This window comes from Gallinula chloropus, assembly GCF_964237585.1.
Source record: "Gallinula chloropus genome assembly, chromosome: 4".
Classification (NCBI taxonomy): Eukaryota; Metazoa; Chordata; class Aves; order Gruiformes; family Rallidae; genus Gallinula; species Gallinula chloropus.
In genome coordinates, this window is record NC_140088.1 from 91,472,490 (window position 1) to 91,493,911 (window position 21,422).

General features: G+C 54.6%; 1 protein-coding gene across 1 annotated transcript in view; it reads left to right on the forward strand.

Moving 5' to 3' along the window:
- Positions 1-21,422, forward strand: part of FRAS1 (Fraser extracellular matrix complex subunit 1) — a gene marked incomplete at both ends in the record, with an annotated part of 117,425 nt that overhangs the window by 52,364 nt on the left and 43,639 nt on the right. Inside the window, 10 exons of the mRNA XM_084264163.1 lie at positions 1,237-1,422; positions 3,725-3,865; positions 5,846-5,989; positions 9,370-9,522; positions 12,053-12,199; positions 16,281-16,427; positions 16,704-16,844; positions 17,061-17,201; positions 18,383-18,526; positions 19,228-19,498. Of these exons, the coding sequence (XP_084120289.1) occupies positions 1,237-1,422; positions 3,725-3,865; positions 5,846-5,989; positions 9,370-9,522; positions 12,053-12,199; positions 16,281-16,427; positions 16,704-16,844; positions 17,061-17,201; positions 18,383-18,526; positions 19,228-19,498 (1,615 nt within the window). The remainder of the gene's footprint in view (positions 1-1,236; positions 1,423-3,724; positions 3,866-5,845; positions 5,990-9,369; positions 9,523-12,052; positions 12,200-16,280; positions 16,428-16,703; positions 16,845-17,060; positions 17,202-18,382; positions 18,527-19,227; positions 19,499-21,422) is intronic.

Genomic DNA, 21,422 nt, shown 5'->3' on the forward strand with positions numbered 1-21,422 from the left:
GGGTATGCTCTGTGCTCAGGGTAAGCTCTGTGCTCAGGGTAACCAAGCTCTGTGCTCAGGGTAAGCTGTGTGCTCAGGGTATGCTCTGTGCTCAGGGTAAGCTCTGTGCTCAGGGTATGCTCTGTGCTCAGGGTAACCTGTGTGCTCAGGGTAAGCTGTGTGCTCAGGGTAAGCTCTGTGCTCAGGGTAACCTGTGTGCTCAGGGTAAGCTGTGTGCTCAGGGTAAGCTGTGTGCTCAGGGTATGCTCTGTGCTCAGGGTAAGCTCTGTGCTCAGGGTATGCTCTGTGCTCAGGGTAACCAAGCTCTGTGCTCAGGGTAAGCTCTGTGCTCAGGGTATGCTCTGTGCTCAGGGTATGCTCTGTGCTCAGGGTAACCAAGCTCTGTGCTCAGGGTAAGCTCTGTGCTCAGGGTAAGCTCTGTGCTTCCAGTAAACTCCCCAGCTCCCCTAAACCAGCAGAGCTATCTGGGCCTCCCTTGGGCCAGCTCTGAGTACCCAGCTATGATCCTCATGCTTTACTCTGTGCTGAACTGGGCAGTGAGTAATTCCATGGTTGCCTGCTTGAAAAAAAGGCCAGTTTTCCCAAATACTTTCCTCAGGGAGTAGTGATCTCTGGGAGCTTTCCCCCCTGTGCTATTGAAATAAAGGTAACCCTGCTCCCAAGCTTTTCTCAACCCGATTTAAGAGGCGGGTGAAACACTGTGCACACCAAGTAGATTTGCTAAGCCTGAGGTCATGTTCTTTTTGGCTATGAAAGGCCTGAAAGTTGAGAAGATGAATTTATGCTTCTTGTGAGCCCTTAGGACTGTTGTTTCTCCCTGTCTCCTGGTGAGACCGTGCTCACCACTGCCATTCCAGAAACTAAAGGAAAATCGACTGCTTGTTCCCCAAAGTTATTTGTTCATCAGCTTTATCCAAGAAGAAGAGCTGGTTTTGGGGGCAGGGGAAAAGAGGGCAAAGGATTTTCCTAAAATCCCTCTTCTGTTATAGGAAACCTGTCTATTAGACAGGTGTCTTAGCTAAGAGTCTGCTCTTTGCCAGCTCTCGGAGCATCAGGCTGCCTACAGCAACCTGACGCTGGAAGGATGGGTGAGCAAGGGGGCCCAAGGCAGTGTTTCCACCCCTTCCTTTCTCACGTTTACAACCAGACTCCCAGGTTGTTGGACTGGCCTTGCTCTTCTCTTTGGGAAAGCTCTGGCCAGAGCTGTGCCTCTCACTGTCCTTCTCCCCTGCGCAGGTTGCCACCCGTCCTGCCGCAGCTGCGCTGGCCCCGGGGCCTCCGGCTGCCTGCAGTGCAGGGCGCCAGAGCACGTCCTGCAGCCTCAGCAGCCCACCCAGGGAGCTGCCCACGGAGCTCTACACGGCCTCTGCCTCTCCCACTGCCCAGCTGGGTTCTATGTGAGCAGCACAGGAGTCTGCAGGCGTGAGTAGGGGTGGGCACGGGCCCTCAGAGCCTGTGGCACGGGGCTGCGCTGCGTCTTCGGGGGACCTTGTGCTCTGGTTGAGTCTCGCCTGTGCTGGGTGTTTGCTGCCTGCCAGTCAGCAATGCTTCAACTCCACAACTTCCAGGCTGACAAATGCCAGTGCTTTTGAAGGGAAACATGTAATTTGTGACTAAAGAATTCAGGTGCTTTTTGAAAAACGACCGTGTTGGGGTCCCTGTGGCTGAGCTTGCTCTTCAGTGAGGCTGAGAACGTGGTTTTTAACCACCTGACTCATTTCCAAGCAGGATCAACCCTTAAATCCTTTTCAGAAAAGACTAAGCTGTCTTTCTATCAGCCCGTGGAGCAGATCAAGTCATCCCACAGCAGCCTTTTCTTTTGAGGAGCCTCTTCTGATACGTGCCCTGCAGCACATGTGCCACCACATAGGGAGCGTTTCCCTGAAGGGGGAGGGTTGGAAACGGGGTGATGTGCTGTGCTTTGGGGATAAATGTGGCTTCCCAGTGCTTGGAGAGGAAACAGCTGTGGGTTTGAAGTGAAGGATGGGTCAACAGGCCAGTCTGTCTGTACAGGGCTTGTGGCAGCTGGTGTGGGTGTCTGTATGACAGAAGCATCACGATACCTTGAACCCAGAGCAGAAGGAGGCAGGCTGAGGGGTTAAGCTGAATGGGCCAGCACAGCCCACCTGAGCCTAAGGGAAATGCTACCTGCACATGTGGCAGTGGTGGAAAGACCAGTCTTAGAGACTTCAGTCCTTAAGTAAAATACTTGTAATTACAGTGCCAACAATGTTACTGATGGCTGTTGTTGGGGTTGGGGATCTGCAGAGCTCATCGAGTCCAACCCCCTGCCAAAGCAGGGTCCCCAGGACAGAGAAAAGGGTTTCTAGAAGCAGACATTACTGAAAATCATTGATTTTGATCTCTTATCTCAACTTGATGGAAAGAGTCTGTGCAAGCTCATTTTTTTGCCTTAGGGGCCTTAAAAAAGGAAGAATCATTGGTGGAATGATTCCCTCTCCAACCATGACCTCCACAGACCATAAGGTATCCATCCCATGCCTTGGGTTGGTCCCAGAAGGCACTAGTGTAGAGCCTCTCCAGTCCCCACAGCCGCCGTTCCTTGGCAAGCAATGGGTTTTCTTGGCTGAGTTCAGGTTGTGCCCTAGAAATGGAGTGAGGAATCCATACACCACTGCCTCAGGTGGGTGACAGACAGGCCTGAGCAGAGCTCTGCAGCAGTGCTGAGCCACGTCACAGGGCAGGAATGCTGGCACAGCCCCACAGCCCCAGCTCTGCTGCAGTAGTGATGGCAGTAGGATAGTAGTCTGAAGTGTTGCAGAAGGCTGTGGAGGTGCAGGATCTCCAACTCAGAGCTGCTGCTGTAAAATGCTCCTAGAATGTTTGTGGATGCACCTTCCTGAAGCAGTGACCCACAGTGGCTGTGTACCACGCCTGTGTTATCTGGGCAGGACAGGAGCACGTTAAATGCTGGTTAAAACGCTGGTTAAAGTCAGGGGTTTACTGCTCTGCTCACACATTTCTCACCAAGCCACAGAAATACCTTGGTATTTTTCTAATGCTTGAGATCTCCCTGATGAGACTGTAGGGAACTGCTGCAGCGTGCCCAGCAGCCAGGAGGCCAACTGCACCCTGGGGTGCATCCAGCCCCCATGGCCAGTGCAGGGAGGGGATTGTCCCACTCTGCCCTGTGCTTGGTCGGCCTCACCTCCAGTCCTGGGGGCAGGTTTGGGTGCCACAGGACAAGAATCAGCCTTGCAGTGAGCGTTCCCCAGCTCTAAAGCCAGGTGGCCAGCCCACCTCTACCTGTGGTGGCTCTCACAGCTCCAGAGTGGCTGATGATAACGCTGCAGTGACACTGGGTAGAAAATCCTCCCCAGAGTGACTGTAGGGTGGCAGTGCAAAAGGTGGTTGCACAGTGTGGTGAGCTTGCACAACCGCCGAGCTCTCACAGGGAGAAGAACAGTGTTCCATGGAGTGATGCATCTCAGCTTTCCATTCCTGTAATGAGCTCTGGGACTGCAAAGAAAGATTAAATACACAGCTATCTCTGGTTGCTCCTTGTCTTCAAGAAACGTGCTCCACAGCCTTTGTACTCCTGCCCTTTCTGCCTTCCACAGGCAGAGGGCCCTGTAAAGGAAATACCTTCCTGTCCTCACTGGGGAGACAGCCTTCTACCCCTGCTCCAGGATGGGAACGACCAAGATAAGCTCAGGCTCATTTGGCTCTCTCTTGTCTTGTGCTTTTCTCCCCTTCCCTGCAGAGTGCCACTCCTCCTGTGCGGGCTGCGTGGGGAACACTTCCCAGGACTGTACGGCTTGCCCGCCTTCCCACGTCCTCCTGGAAGGCAGGTGCCTCTCTGAGTGCCCAGAGGGGCTGTTCAGCCACAAAGATCACTGCCAGGGTGAGTGCACCTCCAGCCTACACTGCTGAATGTCACTGTCATGCCTTCCTCAGTGGGATTGGAGATGCTGTCCGATGTAGAGGAGGCTGTTTAAGTATTTCCAGGGGAGGAGAGCCCAGTTTCAGGAAATGGGATCTCCTCTTAATGGGAGAGAGACATACACATAAATAACACCTCATCAGTTTTTGCTCCTCTGGACTGTTTCCCTGAAGATACTTGGCCTCTCCTTTCAGTAGGCTTGGGTGATGCTGCTGGCAGGAGAGGGCTGTCCTGGGCAGCGCTGAAGCGAGGGCTGCACATCGTGCCTATGACTTAGCTTGATTTTTAATCCACCCCTGGCTGCAGGGCTGGGCTTAGGAAGAAGGAATTCCTCAGACAGGCAAGAAATCCACACCTTCTGTGAACAGGCCTGATGGGGAGTGAGGACAGTGTGTTTTATTTGTCCCTCAGCCTTGGCCACCCGTCAGCGAGCGGGCTCTGTCTCAGCTTGTTTGAGCTCGTCTCAGCAGATGACAGTGACTGCTGCCCTTGGGGGGTCAGGACGATCAGATCCTGTTTGCCACAGGCAGAAACCAGCAGCCTTTGGGGCAGGCTGTGCACTGCGAGCTGCTGGGGACAGCAGGAGAGGGAATGCAGGCGTTTGAAAGCGGGTCAGTCCCTCTGTGGCTGTGGAAAGCTGCCTGTGCCCTCAGAACGGGCTCCTCGCGTCAGGCGCTGTGTGTCTGCTCAGCAGGAGGAGAGTTTGCTGCTCTCTGCCCTAGGGCGCCCTGAGTTTAGAGAGATGCCTCTTCTGAGCTCCATTGCTGGGCTGATTCCATTCATCCACTCAAGGAACAGCTCTATAAATAGGTTTGGAAGCCAGGCTGAGAGAGCTGGGGTGGTTCAGCCCGGAGAGGAGAAGGCTGAGGGGGGATCTTCCAGCACCTTCCAGTACCTGAGGGGGCTGCAGGAAAGCTGGGGAGGGACTTCTTAGAAGGGCCTGGAGGGACAGGACGAGTGGGATGGTTTTAAATTGGAAGGGGGTAGGTTTAGGTTGGATCATAGGAAGAAATTCTTCTCTGTGAGGGGGGTGAGGCCCTGGCACAGGGTGCCCAGGGAGGTGCTGGCTGCCCCCTCCCTGCAGGTGTCCCAGGCCGGTTGGATGGGGCCGTGAGCAGCCTGGGCTGGTGAGAGGTGTCCCTGCCCATGGCAGGGGGTGGGATTGGTGACCTTCAAGGCCCCTTCCAGCCCTGCCCATGCTGTGGGTCTGTGATTTGTTTGCCAGGCCCTTGTAAAGGTTCATCCATTTTGAGGTCGAGTGCTGCTGCCTTGGAGCTGTGGCTGAGCTGCCTTAGGCCCTTCCAGGCCTATGGAGATGTTTGGGGGATTAAAAAGAACAACTCAGAGTCAGGCAAGTGGCATCTCTGTGTGCTGCCAGCTTAGGCCTCCTGCAGCTTCTGAGCAGCGACACTGGCTTGATACAGGTGTGTGTAGCAAAGGGATCCTGTCTGTTGAGCTTTGGGCAGCAGAGCAGCCCATGAGCTGGCATGGCTCTCAGGTTTTAGAGGTTGGGGGGCTTTGGGCAGAAATCCTTCTGGATTTGCCACTCCTGAGTGTCAAACTCACGCCACTGTGATGCTCCTATAAGCCCAGAATGTTTCATGTATCACCCACTCTGTGATGTGCAGTAGCACACACTGGAGGGAGGAGTAGAAGGGCCAGTCTCTTTGGGTTGTATTTCCTGTAGATCTACACCTTGATTCATGTGGAGAACACATCCCATTTTAAACTGACAACTCATTTCTCAATGTGTTTATTCCAGATGAGCATTTCAGAGCCTTCCAAACCACAACTCTGCAGTCACTGATGCTATTGGATAGTTTTATATACTTATTATTTTATACATTTTGTAGAAGCAAATGATGATTACAGGGGCTGGGGAGGGAAGAGTGTAAGGTGGGCCACACCAAGAGCATAACGAGCATGGATTTTCTTCTCCAGCCTGTCATCCATCCTGCAAGACCTGCCGTGGCCCTTCTGATGGGGAGTGCTTAACCTGCCATCCCCATGCAGCTCTGGCTGGTGGGAAGTGCAGGACAAGCTGCAAGGAAGAACAGTACCTCAACCTGGTGGGGTATTGTGTGGGTAAGTGGGAGCTGTGGGTCGCACAGCGCGGTGGGCTCTGGGCTGTGAACTTGAGCAGCAGGAAATGGGATTGCCCCTGTGCTGGGCACTGGTGAGGCTGGTGGTGCTGGAGGACGTCTGCATGCTGGCACACCTGTGCACTGTCCTGATGGGAAGCCTCACACCTCACCTTAGAGCACGGTACGAAACTCCTTACAGCAGGAAATCTCCTTCTGAAGGGCCCCTAAGAGGGGAGGTGTGTGTGCACATCACGGGCAGTCGATTGCTTAGCAAATGGTGGGAACCAGAGGCAGAAATCCTGCTGGTTTCCTTTACCAGCATTGACAACACTTGGGAGAGACGTTTGGCTCCCCAGACGGCCCCCTGTGTCTCGGCAGGCAAGGCAGCAGCCTGTAAGGTGCAGGGAGGGCACTTTGCTGTGAGAAAGCTGGAGAGGGCACGGATGTCAAGGAAGTCCAGCGATGGAAATGTGTGTAGGGACCATCATACATGATGGTGAAGCGGCTTTAGAGGAAGGTCAGAGCCAGCACCCCCCTTGGCACCCTGTGCCAGGGCCTCACCCCCCTCACAGTGAAGAATTTCTTCCTAAGATCCAATCTAAATCTCCTCTTTCCAATTTAAAGCCATGCCCCTCATCTTATCACTATATGCTCTTTTAAGAAGTCCCTCCCCAGCTTTCCTGCAGCCCCTTCAGGGACTGGAAGGCGCTCTAAGATCTCCCCACAGCCTTCTCCTCTCCGGGCTGAACCACCCCAGCTCTCCCAGCCTGGCTTCACAGCAGAGCTGCTCCAGCCCTTTGATCGTCTTCATGGCCTCCTCTGGACACATTCCAACAGCTCCATGTCCTTCTTGTTTTGGGGACCCCAGAGCTGGACCCAGCACCCCAGAGGGGTCTCAGAGTGGAGTAGGGGTGCAGAATCCCCTCCCTCGTCCTGCTGCCCACTCTCCTTTCAGATGTGGGGTACATTTGGTTGGCATTTTGTTGGTTACTGAGGAGCATAAAGAAACCAGGCTGCTTTGCTCAGCCCTTGCTTCAAAGGGAGCCTGCTGTGAGAAATTTAAATAATCTTTTCCAAAACAAAGCACTTGCTTCTTCCTTTACTCCCCCAGCCCCTCAAACTCGCCATGAGCTCAGCTCTGGTTTTTCCTTTGGTGCCACGTGCTCTTTGATCTCCAGGCTTGCAAAGGAAGAGGAGAGTGACAGGGCTGATGTATCCTACAACAGTAGCTGAGGAAAGAGAGCTCTCCAATACACAGGAGGCTGCAAAGAGAAAACTGTAGTGCAGCAGCCCACGATTTTGTAGGTACTCAGCTTTTTTAACATAAGTTTGGGAGAGTCTAGTTATTTACAGGAGGTTGTTTAGACACCCAGAGTTTCCTGTCTCACTGTTATGCCTGTATAGAGTGAGTTCAGGCACTGAGGATGTCCAGCCAAAGCTCTCTGCTACAGTCTGGTGGCTCTGGCAAGAGTCTTTTCTGGAGGAGTATGATTTTTAACAATAAAGGGAGTAGACATATTGCCAGGTAAAGGTGGAAATGTGAGAATTTAATTGGATTTCTGTTAATTTTATTGCATATAAGGGCATAAAGCTCCTCACCCCACCTCTGACCCCAGGGGTACAAGTTCTTTATGGTGCTTGGGGCCTGGTTGAGTCCTTGCTCTCTACAGTGAGCTGCCTGGGGTCCTTCCTGACTGCAGTGAGGCTGCAGGTCGATGGCAGGTCTCTCCAGTCCCTGCTCGGTGCGGGGGTAGGGTTTGGCTGTCGGGGTTTATGGGGTGATGCCTTGGGTATTGAGTTGCTCTCCTGTGCAGTCAGAAGCTGCGGTGTCCTAACCCCAGTAAGCTGGGACCCCAGTAAGCTGGGAGCCCTCTAAGGAGGTGATACAGCTTGTCACTGAGCTTGGGAGTGTGACCTCACACGCTGCTTTTCCTATCCCTGCCTTCTCAACCACGGGCTGAGAGCCTCCAGAGCCACGATCCCAAACACTCTTACCTCCCCTGAGGCTTGTTAACCAACCACCTGTGATGCTGAGAGCGTGGGGCAGAAGCTAGGTAGGTTTTATACCCTGTCAGGCCAGGGGGTGAAGGAGAACTCCTGCTTTAAGCAGCCCGAATCCCTCATGCAGTCAGAACCGGGTGGTTTCTGAGCTGCCTCTGTGCTCCTGGCAGGAGTGTGGCCAACACCTTCCCTGCAGGAGGAGCAGGCCTGGGCTGGGCTCTGCTTGCTGCTGTGCTCTTGTGACTGTGGGTGCAGAATCCCCCCAGACCCCTGAGCTTGTCTTCAGCTGTGAAGTGAGGTTGCCTGGTGATGTGTAGTAATGCTGTCAGGAGAGGCAAACCTTCCCTTGGACCTTCCCTGGAAACCCCAGCAGCAGCAGGGACTCTGGCCCAGCCTGCTTATTACATGTCTTTCAAGACAGTTGCCCTTTCCTGTGTAATTCTCTGAATTAGCATAACGAGGATTAATTTGGCTTCCAGGTTGCCTTACCCCGGGCCTTGCACATACAAAAGGCTCCCTGTTCAACCTTGTCAAGCGCCTCAGTTCAGGCAGAGGTCAGGAGACACAAGCTTGTGTGCTGCCACGGGCTTGAGAGGGGGAGATGGCAACAGGGGAAGGTTCTGAGGCATTCTCAACATTAAACGCTGCTCAGCTTGGCTCTGAGCTCGGCAGCGGCCTCCTCAGGCTGTGGATGTCTCCTTTGTGTGGGAACCTGAACAGTGGGAGTTCCAGGAGGTTGTACCTACACCTGTACGGGTGCTCTTCGACTGTCAGCGCTGGGAGCAGAGGGAGGGGAGTGCCTGCTGCTGCCAGCTAGGTTGTGAAGGGTAGTGAACCTGCAGGTAGAAGCACCTAGAATCAGAGAAGGGTGTGGGGAAAGCAAAGGGCTTTGGGCTGTGAGGGATGGGGGAAGCAAAGGGCTTTGGGCTGTGAGGGATGGGGAAAGCAAAGGGCTTTGGGCTGTGAGGGATGGGGAAGAGGATGGCTGGGGCAGGAGAGGTGCAGGGAATGTGGTTGCTGAGGTCAAAGTGAAAACGTGATGCTGAGGAGGAGCACGAGATGGGAATGAGGGCAAGAGGGGAGGGAATGCTGCTCCTATACCATCATTTCTGGTCGTGGCTCTTGTCAGACATCAGGAGGTGGAGGTTCAGCACCTGATCCCAGCCCTTGTGCAGCAGGTAGCAGGAAGGGGCTTCAAAAGCTCCGTTCCCTAATGCCTTCCTGAGTCCTGAGCTGTGTGGTTCCCCTTCACGGTTCTGTTTTGTCCATCTGTGGCCACAGTGTCTGTTATTCCCTGCTCTCTGCCCTGACTATTCCCTGCTGTGTCCCTGCTGTGTCCCTGCTGTGTGCTTACTCCTGCTGTGTCCCTGCTGTGTGCAGACTGCCACCCGCGGTGCCGGGGCTGCGTGGCCAACCTGCGGGACAGCGGCAGCCTGTGCCTGCAGTGCCAGAACGCCCGTCACTTGCTGCTGGGGGATCGCTGCGTCCCTGACTGTCCCCTGGGGTACTACGTGGAGAACGGCGCCTGCAAAAGTGAGTACTCCCTACACACGCCTCCAGTAACTGCTGAGGGCCCGTGTGAGACAGTCTGTGAAGAGGTCCTGTTGAGCAGAGCAGCTTTGTGCAGCTGGCAGGACGCTGCACGGGGAGCTAGAGAGCTCCTTCCTGGCTGCTAACCCACCCAGCTGGCTGGGAGCGCCCTCTCCCTGCTCCCCTGATCTCTGTCTGCTTCCAGACCGAGTCCCTTGGGGCAGACAGTGCTGAGCTGTCCTGAGCACACGCCCAGGGCACTGGGACCCGGCCCGCTCACAGCGCGATTAGGAGTTGGACTTGCTGATCCTTTGGGGTCCCTCCCAACTCAGGAGATTCTATTCCATGGTAACACCGTCTGAGGAGGAGGGGAAAGTGAGTTTTGCTTTCTCTGGCAAATGCCATCCCTCAAAGGTGGTGGCACAGAGGTGCCAGTACACCCTGTTCTGCATAGGGTGGTTACTCCGAGGAAGAGAAGGGCTCGAGCACGAGGAGCAGCAGCTTCAGACAGGGGCTTTCCCTGTGCCCATGACCAGGTCTCCCATTTGTGTGGTACCAGCACGGTTCTGGGATGCTTACACTTGAAAATGCTGTCTGGAGAGCTGCATTATAGGGCCATGCCACCTCTGCTCTAGCTGGTAGCAGCTTCTTGGGGAGTTTTCAGCCAGAGATGGAACATCATCCCAACTAAGGTCTGTCACTGAGACTTGTCTTGCTGCAGTAATGGTCCAGAATGTGACTATCCACAGCTGCTGCTAAAGCAGAAAGCCCATTTCATTCAGCCTTCTCAGCTGGTGTGATAGATGTGCTGCTCCAGCAGCATGGGGGAAGCTGCTCTGACAGCACCTTCTGTTCTCCTGTGCCTTCACCTGGCCCTGCATCTCCTCCAGCTTTGGCTGTTGATGCAGTTTTGGATTCTGATCACTGTCTGAGCTGCTCTGTATCTATTGGATCCCTAGAGGGAAATGGGTTGCTTTCCCTGTTAGGTGGCCAAGAGAGACACGTGAAAGCCCCGAGCCAAGGGCACTGAGGTTTATTTTGAGAGAAAGAAACAGAGGAGGAACTCTGCACGTTGGGATTCAGATGTGGGTGCTCCTTCTGCAGGGAATGGCATTCCCTCCTCCAGTGTACCCACTGGAGGGGAATGCTTCCAGGCAGCTCTCCAGCACTCCAGGAGCTGTGTGTTCACAGACCTGGGTTTGGTTTTGACAAAGGAAATCTCATTTAATTGGAGAGACCCCTGAGAGGGGGATTTCCCCTTCATGGAAATGGAAGCCTAGGGGTAAGGTTTCTCCCCTTTGGTAGAAAGGTTTCATTTAAAAGAGGTTTTGCCATGTTCAGGCTCTGTCAGAGCTCATGTTACCCTTGGTGCTGGCTCTGAAGGTCCCCAGCACAGCAGAATGCAGTCACTTCTCTGATTTCTTTGCCTGCTCATCGTTAATTTGGTCTGGTAGGTGTGATGATGGTATCAACCTTTAGGTAAAGGCCTGTCAAGAACTAAACCACACTAAGGATTTTGTGAGTGGGTGCCCCCTTTGGAATAAAATCTGCAGGGAAAGAAAAAGATAGTCATTGTCTTCCACACTGGAGGCAGTCAGAGGGATGGCTGCCTGTGAAGAACTGCACAAGGTCTTGTAGGATGGAGTGTCCAGGCAGGAAAGAGCTGGAGGTTTGGTATAGCAGATGAAATGATGCCCATGGGTACCTGGTGCTGACCTCACGTGCAGAATGGGGCATCCTTGATGGCATCAATCAGTGTGTGAAACAGCATCCCAGCTGGGCAGCATTGGAAAGGCAAGTGAAGTGTTTGGGGCCTTTAATCTGCCTGTCACAAGCTGGGCTGGCTGCACCTCAGCTCCTGGCTGCCCTGCACCAGCATGGGCTTTGTCTGGGGAGCAACCCTTGGTGCTCTGTGTCACCATGCTCGCTGAGAGGGCTTCTGCTGAACCTTGTGAAACTTGCTCAAGTGCCCCTGGGCTGGTGAGGCTGCACCTCGAGTGCTGGGTCCAGTTCTGGGCTCCTCACCATCAGAAGGACATGGAGGTGCTGGAGCGAGTCCAGAGAAGGGCAACCAGGCTGGGGAAGGGGCTGGAGGGCAAATCCTCTGAGGAGCAGCTGAGGGAGCTGGGGGTGTTGAGCCTGGAGAAGAGGAGGCTGAGGGGAGACCTTCTCCCCACCTCCCCTGCCCTGCCAGGAGGGTGCAGAGAGGTGGGCGATGGTCTCTGCAGCCAGGGGACAGGAGATGGGACAAGGGGCAATGGGCTCAAGCTGCCCCAGGGCAGGGTCAGCTCAGCTGGGAGGGCAAAGTTCTTCCCTGGCAGAGTTGTGGGGCTGTGGCACAGGCTGCCCAGGGAGGGGCTGAGTCCCCAGCCCTGGGGGTGTTTAACAGAGGGGAGATGAGGTGCTCAGGGATCTGGGTCAGCACAGGACAGGGATGGTTGGACTCCAGGGGCTTAAAGGGCTTCTCCAACTGTGTCATTCTGTGATCTTGCTTTTCTTTGAACAGCAACACTTGTTCTCTCTGTCTCTGCAGGGTGTCACCCCTCCTGTAAAACCTGCACCAGTGGGGGTCCCCTGGCCTGCTCCTCCTGCAACAGCAGCCTGGTTCTCTCCCACACCAGCATGTGTGTGCCAGTCTGTTCCCAGGGATACTACAGGGACGACAGGCAGACCTGCAGACGTGAGTGTCTCTCCACAGAGCATTTCCCCTTTCCACAGTGCATTCACCAACATGTCTTTTCTTGTTCCTTCCTCTTGCCCTGAAAGGAAAGATTTCAAGTGCCTGCACCTCCGATGTGAGCTGACAGGGGTGATTAACTGCCTTAGAAACACAGCCTCCAGCCTGGTGTCAATTTAAACACAGTTGCAGCTTTGGTTTAGAGTAAAAAATCTGTGGGAGGAGAGTTTGCATAGGCTTCCTTGTGCAGCTGTCTGGGTGGTGTGCAGAGGAGTGACCTGGTGGGTGCTTAGGGAGGCAAGCCCCCTCCCTCCCTGCTGCACGACCTGCCAGTACCTGCTGTGGAAGCTGAGGCTGTAGCATTTATGGGGTGTTCTGCCCTGTGAAACCTCTGGTAGAAACAAGGTTGGTAGGCACGGCCCTGACTGATGCTGTGGTGTTTTTACCTCTCTCTGCTGTCCAGTGATGTTCTCTGCTGCTCCCACCACCCCTCCTGATCCCACAGGGCCCCTCTTTTCCTTTACTGTTCTGTGTTCACTCCTGCCCTGACATCAGGTTACTCCTCACATAATCACTGGGCAAAACTATACAGCCAGGAGATGTAACCATGGACAAAACCTGCTGGGATTGACCCCCTGTAGTACACACACACCTTAAATGTGAGAGAGGCCCTAAGCAGCTCGGTTGCTGTGAGCTGAAACACTAGATCTGTTAAGCCCTGTGTTACCCTGACTTGAAGTACCCTGATTGATGTGAAAATGCCTCTGTTGTGCTGCACTGACCGTGGGTGACTGTGTCACCCTGTCCAGAACCAGTGTTGTCACTGGAGGAAGCCCATGTGGTTGTCAGGCTCTGCCTGCCCTGTGGTGAAATACAGTTCTCCTGAAGCTGTTCTTCCCGCTGTGTCAGCAGAACCAGAGACACCCTGTGCAAGTGCAGGGAAACAGGAGGGAGGCTTTGTACTGTTCTGCTGCTGACAGGAAAAAAGAAAGGAAAGAGGTAAAAAAGATGAATAAAACTGAGGAATCATGGGATTCTCATTGCCTGGCTGGGTTCCTGCAGGCTTTGTAAGATACTCACTGTTCTCTCCTCCAGTAGGAGTTCTGTTGCTGCTAACGACGGCAGAATAACTCCCTTCCTGAAGACAGACCCTCTTTCTAAGGAAAACTTTTCCTATTTGATAGCTCCTTGTCCATGGGCTGCGAGGGGACACCCGCTCCACCAGGGTCTTCTCCACAGGCTGCAGGGGAATCTCTCTCTGGCACCTGGAGTGCCTCATTCCTCCCCCTTCTTCCCTGGCCTTGGTGCCCGCACAGCTCCTCACACCTTCTCACTCCCTTCTCTGGGGGCAAAATGCAGCTGCCTGCGTTTTTTTCTCCTAAATGTGACTCCCAGAGGCTCTGTGACCATCACTGATGGGCTGGGCCTTGGTCAGCAGCAACTCTGGCCTTGAATGGGCCGATGTTTGCTCTGGGTGGCCTGCAGAGAGCTTCTAGCTGCCTCTCACAGCGGCCACCCCTACAGCCCCCCCTGCTCTACCAGCACCCAGCCACCCAAACCTGCGACCCTGAGGACGTGTACCCTTCCCCTTCCTGAATTTGGTTCAGTAGCTCAAATGCAAATAGGCTTTTTGTGAGCAAATTCAACCCCCTCTTAATCCATTTACCCCAAGTGGCTTTTGAAGGAGGCTCCAGGCAAAGTCTGCTGGATTTTTGTCATTCCAAAGTGTCACTTGGTGCCTTTTCCAGTGAAGTGCTGCTGATAAAGCTGTGTGGGTACAGACTGTCCCAGGCTGCCAGAAAACTTAGGGCTTAGAGGCAGTGGAACTTGGATAAATGGTTGTTGGCTGGCAGGCTGAGGAAATTTGGTCTCTCCTTGACGTTTGTTTCAGTCACATTGCACTTCTGAGGTACTGTGGTTTGGAATGGAGCTGAGGGGGATGCTGAGTGCCTGTGGGGCACGTTTGAGGCACTTGGGGTCGGGGTGGAGCTCAGAGGGATGCTCAGTGCCTGAGTGGACCCTCAGAGATATTTTTAAACTGGGTGACTTCCAGGGCTGAGGAAGGGCACAGAGCTTACTGAGCTCTAGGTGGGTTTAATGATGCAGATGGGGAGTCGTGCTGATAAAACGAGCAGGTAGGATCGCTTCCAACCACCATCTTTGCTTGCTGCTCTGGCATGCCTCTGTGGGAGACCTGATTCCCATAGATTTCGACCTCATGCAGAACATTTTACCTTTAAAATGCTTAATAGTTGGCTTTTCATGGCACTTACAGCTAGTCATTTTTCCATGCTGTAATCTTAAGTGAAATCAGAGCACCTGAAAACAGCTTCAGGAGAATGTTTTGTTAGAAATCGTTTGTACCTCAGCAAAACACAGACCTGCAGAGGGTCTTTCCAGGTGACCTAAACTGAGTACCACTCAGGGTGCTGGGGTCTTGCTTCCAGCAGAGCAACATGGGCATTTCCACCTTTACTTCTGTGTTCTGAGGTTGGTGATGATGAAACGCTGCCTTGAATTAAAAGCACCTTAAGTGGGTTTCCACAATTAGCATGTCACTAAATGAGCATTCCCTAAACAGCTTGGCACCCCAGCTGTCTTTGTGCTGGATACTGTGAGAGGCTTTGTTTGCACAGAATAACCAGGGACCTGGTGTGAGGAGGTCCCAGATGTGGTTCAGCCGACCCTCCCTCCCCTCCCTTGTCTGCCATTGCCTCTGGATCCACCTCAGCAGAGATCACTGCCCTGCTGGAGATGCCTGCCCAGCTCGGGCAGGTCTCCTGTTGAGCGCCTGAAATCCCTGAGTGTATTCCCTTGGGAGTGATTTGCCTCTTGGAGCCCCCATGCTTTGGGCACGCCCTGCATCCCTGCTGACCTCAGCTTAGTTGCTTTATCCATCTACACCTCTGTCAATGAGCCCTCTGTTATGCAAATTTTACTCAGTTTACTTGGTAAATGAAACCAAATAACACATTTATTTGTGCTAATGAGTAATGACTTGAGATATTGCTTCTATGATGGGAGGGAATGGCTGTGAGCTGTGCCAGGGGAGGGTCAGGTCAGGAATGAGGAGACATTTCTTCTCCCAAAGAGCGGTTGGGCATTGGAAGGGGTTGCCCAGGGAGGTGGGGGAGTCACTGTCCCTTGGGGTGTTCAAGGAGAGGCTGGATGAGGGACTTGGGGACGTGGGTTAGTGGGTGGTAGGGGGATGGTTGGACTAGATGAGCTTGGAGGCCTTTTCCACCCTTCATGAGTCTGTGATTCAATGAACTGGGGTTTGGTTTGTTTAGGGGTTTTCCTGGGCTTTTTGGCAACGTATTTAAATACCCCACACAGAGTGGCTGCTCTGTGGCCTCTTCTCTGGAGTGAGACTCTCAGCCTTGGGGCAAAGGGCTAGGGAATGGGTTTTGGTCTTTCCTAACACATTCTACTAAATCTTCTGGGAATTAGCCCAGAGCTCTGACATCAGCACTGAGTCCACTTGGCTGTTACTGCAGTCTCCTGAGAAGTTTATGCCCCAAACATCAAAGAGGTGAGTTGAAACAGGCTTAATTTCTGGGCTTTGATCCTGGATTCGCTCAGTCCCACATTTATTCTTTCCTGGCAGCTTTATTTGCTCCCTGCAGCTCCAGACTTTCACTCTGTGTGCAAACACCAAGTGGAATTCAGTGGCACTATAGTCCCACTAAGGTTTGCTGCCTGGATTGCAGGAGGCTCCTGTGGTCTCCAGATGTGTCTGCTTATGAGTTAAGTCTGGAGGGAGATGACACTCAGGTTGCTTCAGGAAAATGAGAAGAACAGGGACAGTGAAAGCTCCTGCTTGGGAATTTGGATTCAAGGTCAGTGTTTTACCCTGACCTGGCAGAGGGGTGGAAGAAGCAGTGTGAGGAGACACAGCAGTCTGTTCTGAATGGCAGGAGGCTTTTTGTGGTTTGGAGGCTGTGAAGAGGAATGTAATAAGGGACAAAACAACTCCAAAGTCTCTGCAGGTGTGTCCCAGAGCGGAGCTGCAGGGTGGTCCCACTCGTGCAGTCGGCTGGCAGGTGGGTGATGATGGTTACTTGCTCTCCTTGTCTCCCCCCAGCTTGCAGCAGCCAGTGCCTGAGCTGCGAGTCAGCGGCTGGCTGCACGTCCTGCCGGGACCCAGCCAAGGTCCTGTCCTTTGGGGAGTGCCAGTACGAGAGCTGTGCTCAGCAGTACTACCTGGACTTCTCCAGCATGACCTGCAGAGGTGAGGAACACCTCGGGGGCGGAAAGGAAAGGAAAAGTGGGAGTGCCTCAGCTTTAGCAGGCCTGAGTGCTGGTCACGAGCGGAGCCTGCCCAAATCTGACGCAGGGCGTTTCAAGTCCCAGTTGGTGGGGAATCCCACCTGTATCTTGAGTTATAACAAGTCACTTGGTACAAATCCTGCTTGTTTTCTTATTGTTGTGACTCTGGTCCCAGGGCCTCTGTTCCCACAGCCCATGGGCAGGTGGGCTGCCCAGCATTGACTGTTTCTTCTTGCAGAGTGTGACTGGAGCTGTAACGCCTGTAAAGGTCCCCGGAGGACCGACTGCCTGCAGTGCATGGAGGGCTACGTCCTCCACGAAGGGGCTTGTGTGGAGCAGTGCCCTGCAGCTTTCTACAGGGAGTCAGACACGTGTCAGAGTGAGTTCCTCCTGAGTGTCACTCAGCACCGCTGCCCAGCAGCTTCCCAGCTCTGTGCACATCCTCCATCCTGACAGCAGGCTCTGGTTCAGGATCTCTCAGCCCCGCTCAGCACACACACCCAGGACAGAGCTGTGGTTGCTGTGGTGGGGGAGCACAGCACAGGGAGCAGCCCAGAGCAGCACTGAGCTAACACTCCCCTTCTCTGGCTTCCAGGGTGTGACCAGCACTGCCTTGAGTGTCGCCAGCCAGGGGAGTGCAGCCGGTGCCAGGCCCCCTTCTTCCTCCTGGGCACGGGGTGTGTTCACGCCTGTGGGCAGCGGTACTACACCCACCACGCGGAGCGGCAGTGCAGGGGTAAGCACAGGGAGCCGCGGGTGGCGGAGAGGGGCCGGGGCACGCGCTGTGTTCTGTGTGCTCCTTTTTACCCACGAGGCTGAAAAGTGCCTAGGTGCCTGTCCTGGGTTCAGCCAGGATGGAGTTAATCTCTCTCTCACAGCAGGTGGGTGCCGTGGCTGGGAGCTGGGATGGGAGCTGTGCTGGTAGCACAGGGATGGGTCAGTTGCTGCCCAGCAGCCAAGGGCTTTTCAGCTGCTCATCCTGCCCTGCTAATGAGAAGGTGGGGGCAGCCAGGGAGCTGGGAGGGGACCCAGCCAGGACAGGTGACCCAAACTGGCCAGAGAGGGTATCCCATGCCAGTTACCTCATGCTCAGCATAAAGGGGGCTGGGGGTGAGGAGCAGGTAGCTTGGTTCTGGGGACAGTCTGGTTTTGGGACAGCTCTGAGCTGTCCCTGAGCAGTGTGGGTCAGTGAGACACTGCACTGTGTGTCACCAGTTTCACACATTTTGCTATAAAGTCCTGTTACTGGTATTATCTCTCTCTGCTATCCCAGTATAAACTCTCCTTATCCCAGCCCCCGAGTTTGGTTCCTGGGGTTTTCTTCTCCCTGCCTTTCCCCCTCCCTCAATTCCTCCCCCATCTCTGCAGCTGCATGGTGCCCAGCTCTCAGCTGGGGCCAAACCAGGACAGTGCTGGATTAAACGTGCTGTTGAGGTGATACATTCACCTGAGAATCTGGAAACAGGCTGTATCTTCGTGTAGACATACCTAATTCAGAAGAAATGAGGTTCAGGGGAGATGGCTCCTGAGGTCTGGGGGTGTGTGTGTACACACCCAGTATAGGAAAACAGGTGTTAAAACCCCACATTTAAAAAGGTTTCAGTTGTTTCAGGGGGTTGGACTCGATGATCTCTGGAGGTCCCTTCCAACCCCTACAGCTCTGTGAGTCTGTACTTGTGGGTTAACAGACTGTATGGGACCTGAATGTGTATGTGGAGTGTTTTTGTCCAAGTGGTGTAACACTTAGCTTCTTGACAACTCTTTTTATCTCAGCCCCTTCTTTTCTCTTGCTTGTGTTGGGCAGGTGAGGCACAGACTGTGGTGGTGGCTCTGTCCCGACCCCACGACAGCTCTCTGCTCCAGCAGTGCATTGTTTTGGCAGTGTCTCAGTGGGGTTGTGCTTTCCATCCCATACAGCTTGTCCTCCTGGGTGCCTGGAGTGTGACAGTGCCAGCCTGTGCCACCTCTGTGACAGCACCACGTTTCTGAAGAACAGGATCTGCGTTCCTGCCTGCGGCCAGGGCTTCCATGGCAATACGGGGACCAGAGAGTGTGAAGAAGGTGAGCATCTCAGAACAGAGCAAGTGAGCTGTCAGGCTTCCAGCACTTTCTAAGGTTCTACATGAAGCTCTGCTAGTCCCTCTGCAGGGCAGGCCAGTGTCTCCTGGCTTTTGGGGAACTTGGATAGGAGCTGACTTGCCCAGGCCTCTCAGAGTGTGTCCAGAGAAGGGCAAGGAAGCCAGGGAAGGGTCTGGCACACAAGTGTGGTGGGAGAGACTGAGGGAGCTGGGACTGCTCAGTCTGGAGGAGGGGAGGCTCAGGGGAGACCTCCTTGCTCTCTCCAGCTCCCTGAGAGGAGGCTGTGGGGAGCTGGGGCTCAGCCCCTTCTCACAGATACCCAGTGACAGGGCAGAGGGAATGGCTGTGAGCTGTGCCAGGGGAGGGTCAGGTCAGGAATGAGGAGACATTTCTTCTCCCAAAGAGCGGTTGGGCATTGGAAGGGGTTGCCCAGGGAGGTGGGGGAGTCACCGTCCCCCAGGGTGTTCAAGGAGAGGCTGGATGAGGTACTGGGGACGTGGGTTAGTGGGTGGCAGGGGGATGGTTGTACAAGATGATCTTGGAGGCCTTTGCAAATCTTCATGATTCTCTGTTGACAATGGAGGGTGTTATCAGGCTCTGCTCTGTTAGCCCAGGCTGGTGGTGCCAGGTGAGATGCTAACCCAGCCCATCACTCATTCAGTAAGGCTTTCCTTCCTTTTCAGCCAGCAAGCCTGCCTTGAGCTTGCCCCTGAACAGCACCCTCACAGTGGGCATTGGTGGGGTAGAGCCCCTGGACCTGTCCCTGCTGGGTGTGTGTGACCTGGCTGGGGACACCGGGCAGCTCTTGCTCCACGTCCACAGCGCTCCCTCCAACGGGCGGCTGGTGCTGGCGGCCGGGGGCAAGGAGGTGCAGCTGGGTGCAGGGACCCACTTCAGCTGTGAGGACGTGAAGGAGAGGAGAGTGCGCTTTGTGCACAGCAAGGAGGAGCCCAGGTGAGTGTGGGGAAATGGCCTTACCCTCAGCAGGTAAGGCCATAAGGGAGTCCCCTCCTTCCTTGGGAACATTCTCACTGCTGCTCACTGCTGCTCACTGCTGCTCACTGCGGCTCACTGCAGCTCACTGCAGCTCACTGCTGCTCACTGCTGCTCACTGCTGCTCCCTGCTCACTGCTGCTCACTGCAGCTCACTGCTGCTCACTGCTGCTCACTGCTGCTCACTGCTGCTCACTGCGGCTCACTGCAGCTCACTGCTGCTCACTGCTGCTCACTGCTGCTCACTGCAGCTCACTGCTGCTCACTGCAGCTCACTGCTGCTCACTGCTGCTCACTGCTGCTCACTGCTGCTCACTGCAGCTCACTGCTGCTCACTGCTGCTCACTGCTGCTCACTGCAGCTCACTGCTGCTCACTGCAGCTCACTGCTGCACACTGCAGCTCACTGCAGCTCACTGCAGCTCACTGCAGCTCACTGCTGCTCACTGCTGCTCACTGCAGCTCACTGCAGCTCACTGCTGCTCACTGCAGCTCACTGCTGCTCAAGGGGTTCCCAGCACACTTACACTGTGCCACAGAACAGTGGTGCAAAAGCCCAACTCCCGGCTGGGCAGGGAACGGATGGAGAGCAGCCCTGAGGAGAAGCACTTGGGGGTGCTGGTTCCTGACCAGCTCAGTGTAAGCTGGCATATTGCACTGGCAGCTCAAAAGGCCAACTGTGTCCTGGGCTGCAGCAAGGACAGCGTGGGCAGCAGGTCAAGGGAGGGGATTCTGCCCCTCTGCTCTGCCCTGGGGAGACCCCACCTGCAGTGCTGGGTCCAGCTCTGGGGTCTCCAGTGCAGGAAAGATGTAGAGCTGTTGGGGCGAGTCCAGAGGAGACATGAAGATGATCAGAGGGCTGGAGCAGCTCTGCTGTGAAGCCAGGATGAGAGAGATGGGCTGGTTCAGCCTGGAGAAGAGAAGGCCCCAGGGAGACCTAATGTTGGCCCACCAGTACTTCAAGGGGTCCTAGAAGAGAGTGGGAGAGGGGCTGTCACCAGGGAGTGCAGGGACAGGACGGGGGCAATGGCTTCAAGCTGGCAGAGGGCAGGGTTGGGTTAGACATTAGGAAGGAATTCTTCCCTCTGAGGGTGGGGAGGCCCTGGCACAGGGTGCCCAGAGAGGCTGTGGGAGCCCCTGGATCCCTGGCAGGGTTCAGGGTCGGGTTGGATGGGGCTTTGGGCACCCTGGGCTGGTGAGGGTGTCCCTGCCCATGGCAGGGGGTTGGAACTGGGTGATCTCTGAGGTCCCTTCCAGCCCAAAGCACTCTGATTCTATGAAACTTCTCTGCTTATGGTGTAAGAGGCCACTGGGATCCAGCTACAAAACCTGCTGTGCTTTGGGGATGCAGAAGCCTGTCTCATCCTTAGGGGACTCTTCAGGGGTCTTGTGCTTACAACAGCTGATGCTGTCAGGAAGATGCTTCCATGATGTCACCACTGTCCTCTGCAGCACAACCTGTGTTCAGCCATTGCTTCTCTGCCTGCAATATGAGCTCTGTTAGTGTCCTGGGATAATTAGTGGTGATTAGTAGCTGGCAGCCTGTTGCAAGGAAGCAGGTTTTTCCTGCTGCCAGGCAATAAGCCACCCTGCCAAGTTTTACACCTGATTGACATCCCCATAAAGCCTGGGAACTGCACTGGCCTCTGTGGGATTGTTCTGCATTCCTGCCTGTGGATACCAGGGCACTCTATGATGTGTTGTTTTCAGTGTCCCTCTGATGCCAAGGCTTAGCTCAAGCTCACCAGATGTAAAGCACGTGGTTCTGTACCAGGCTTTCCTTCCCCTCTGCCTGCAACTCCCAGAAGAATGTTGGGATCTTGTCTGGAGACACGCAGCTGCTCCACATCCAGGGTTAGTGGGTGTGTTACTGAGACACAAATGGG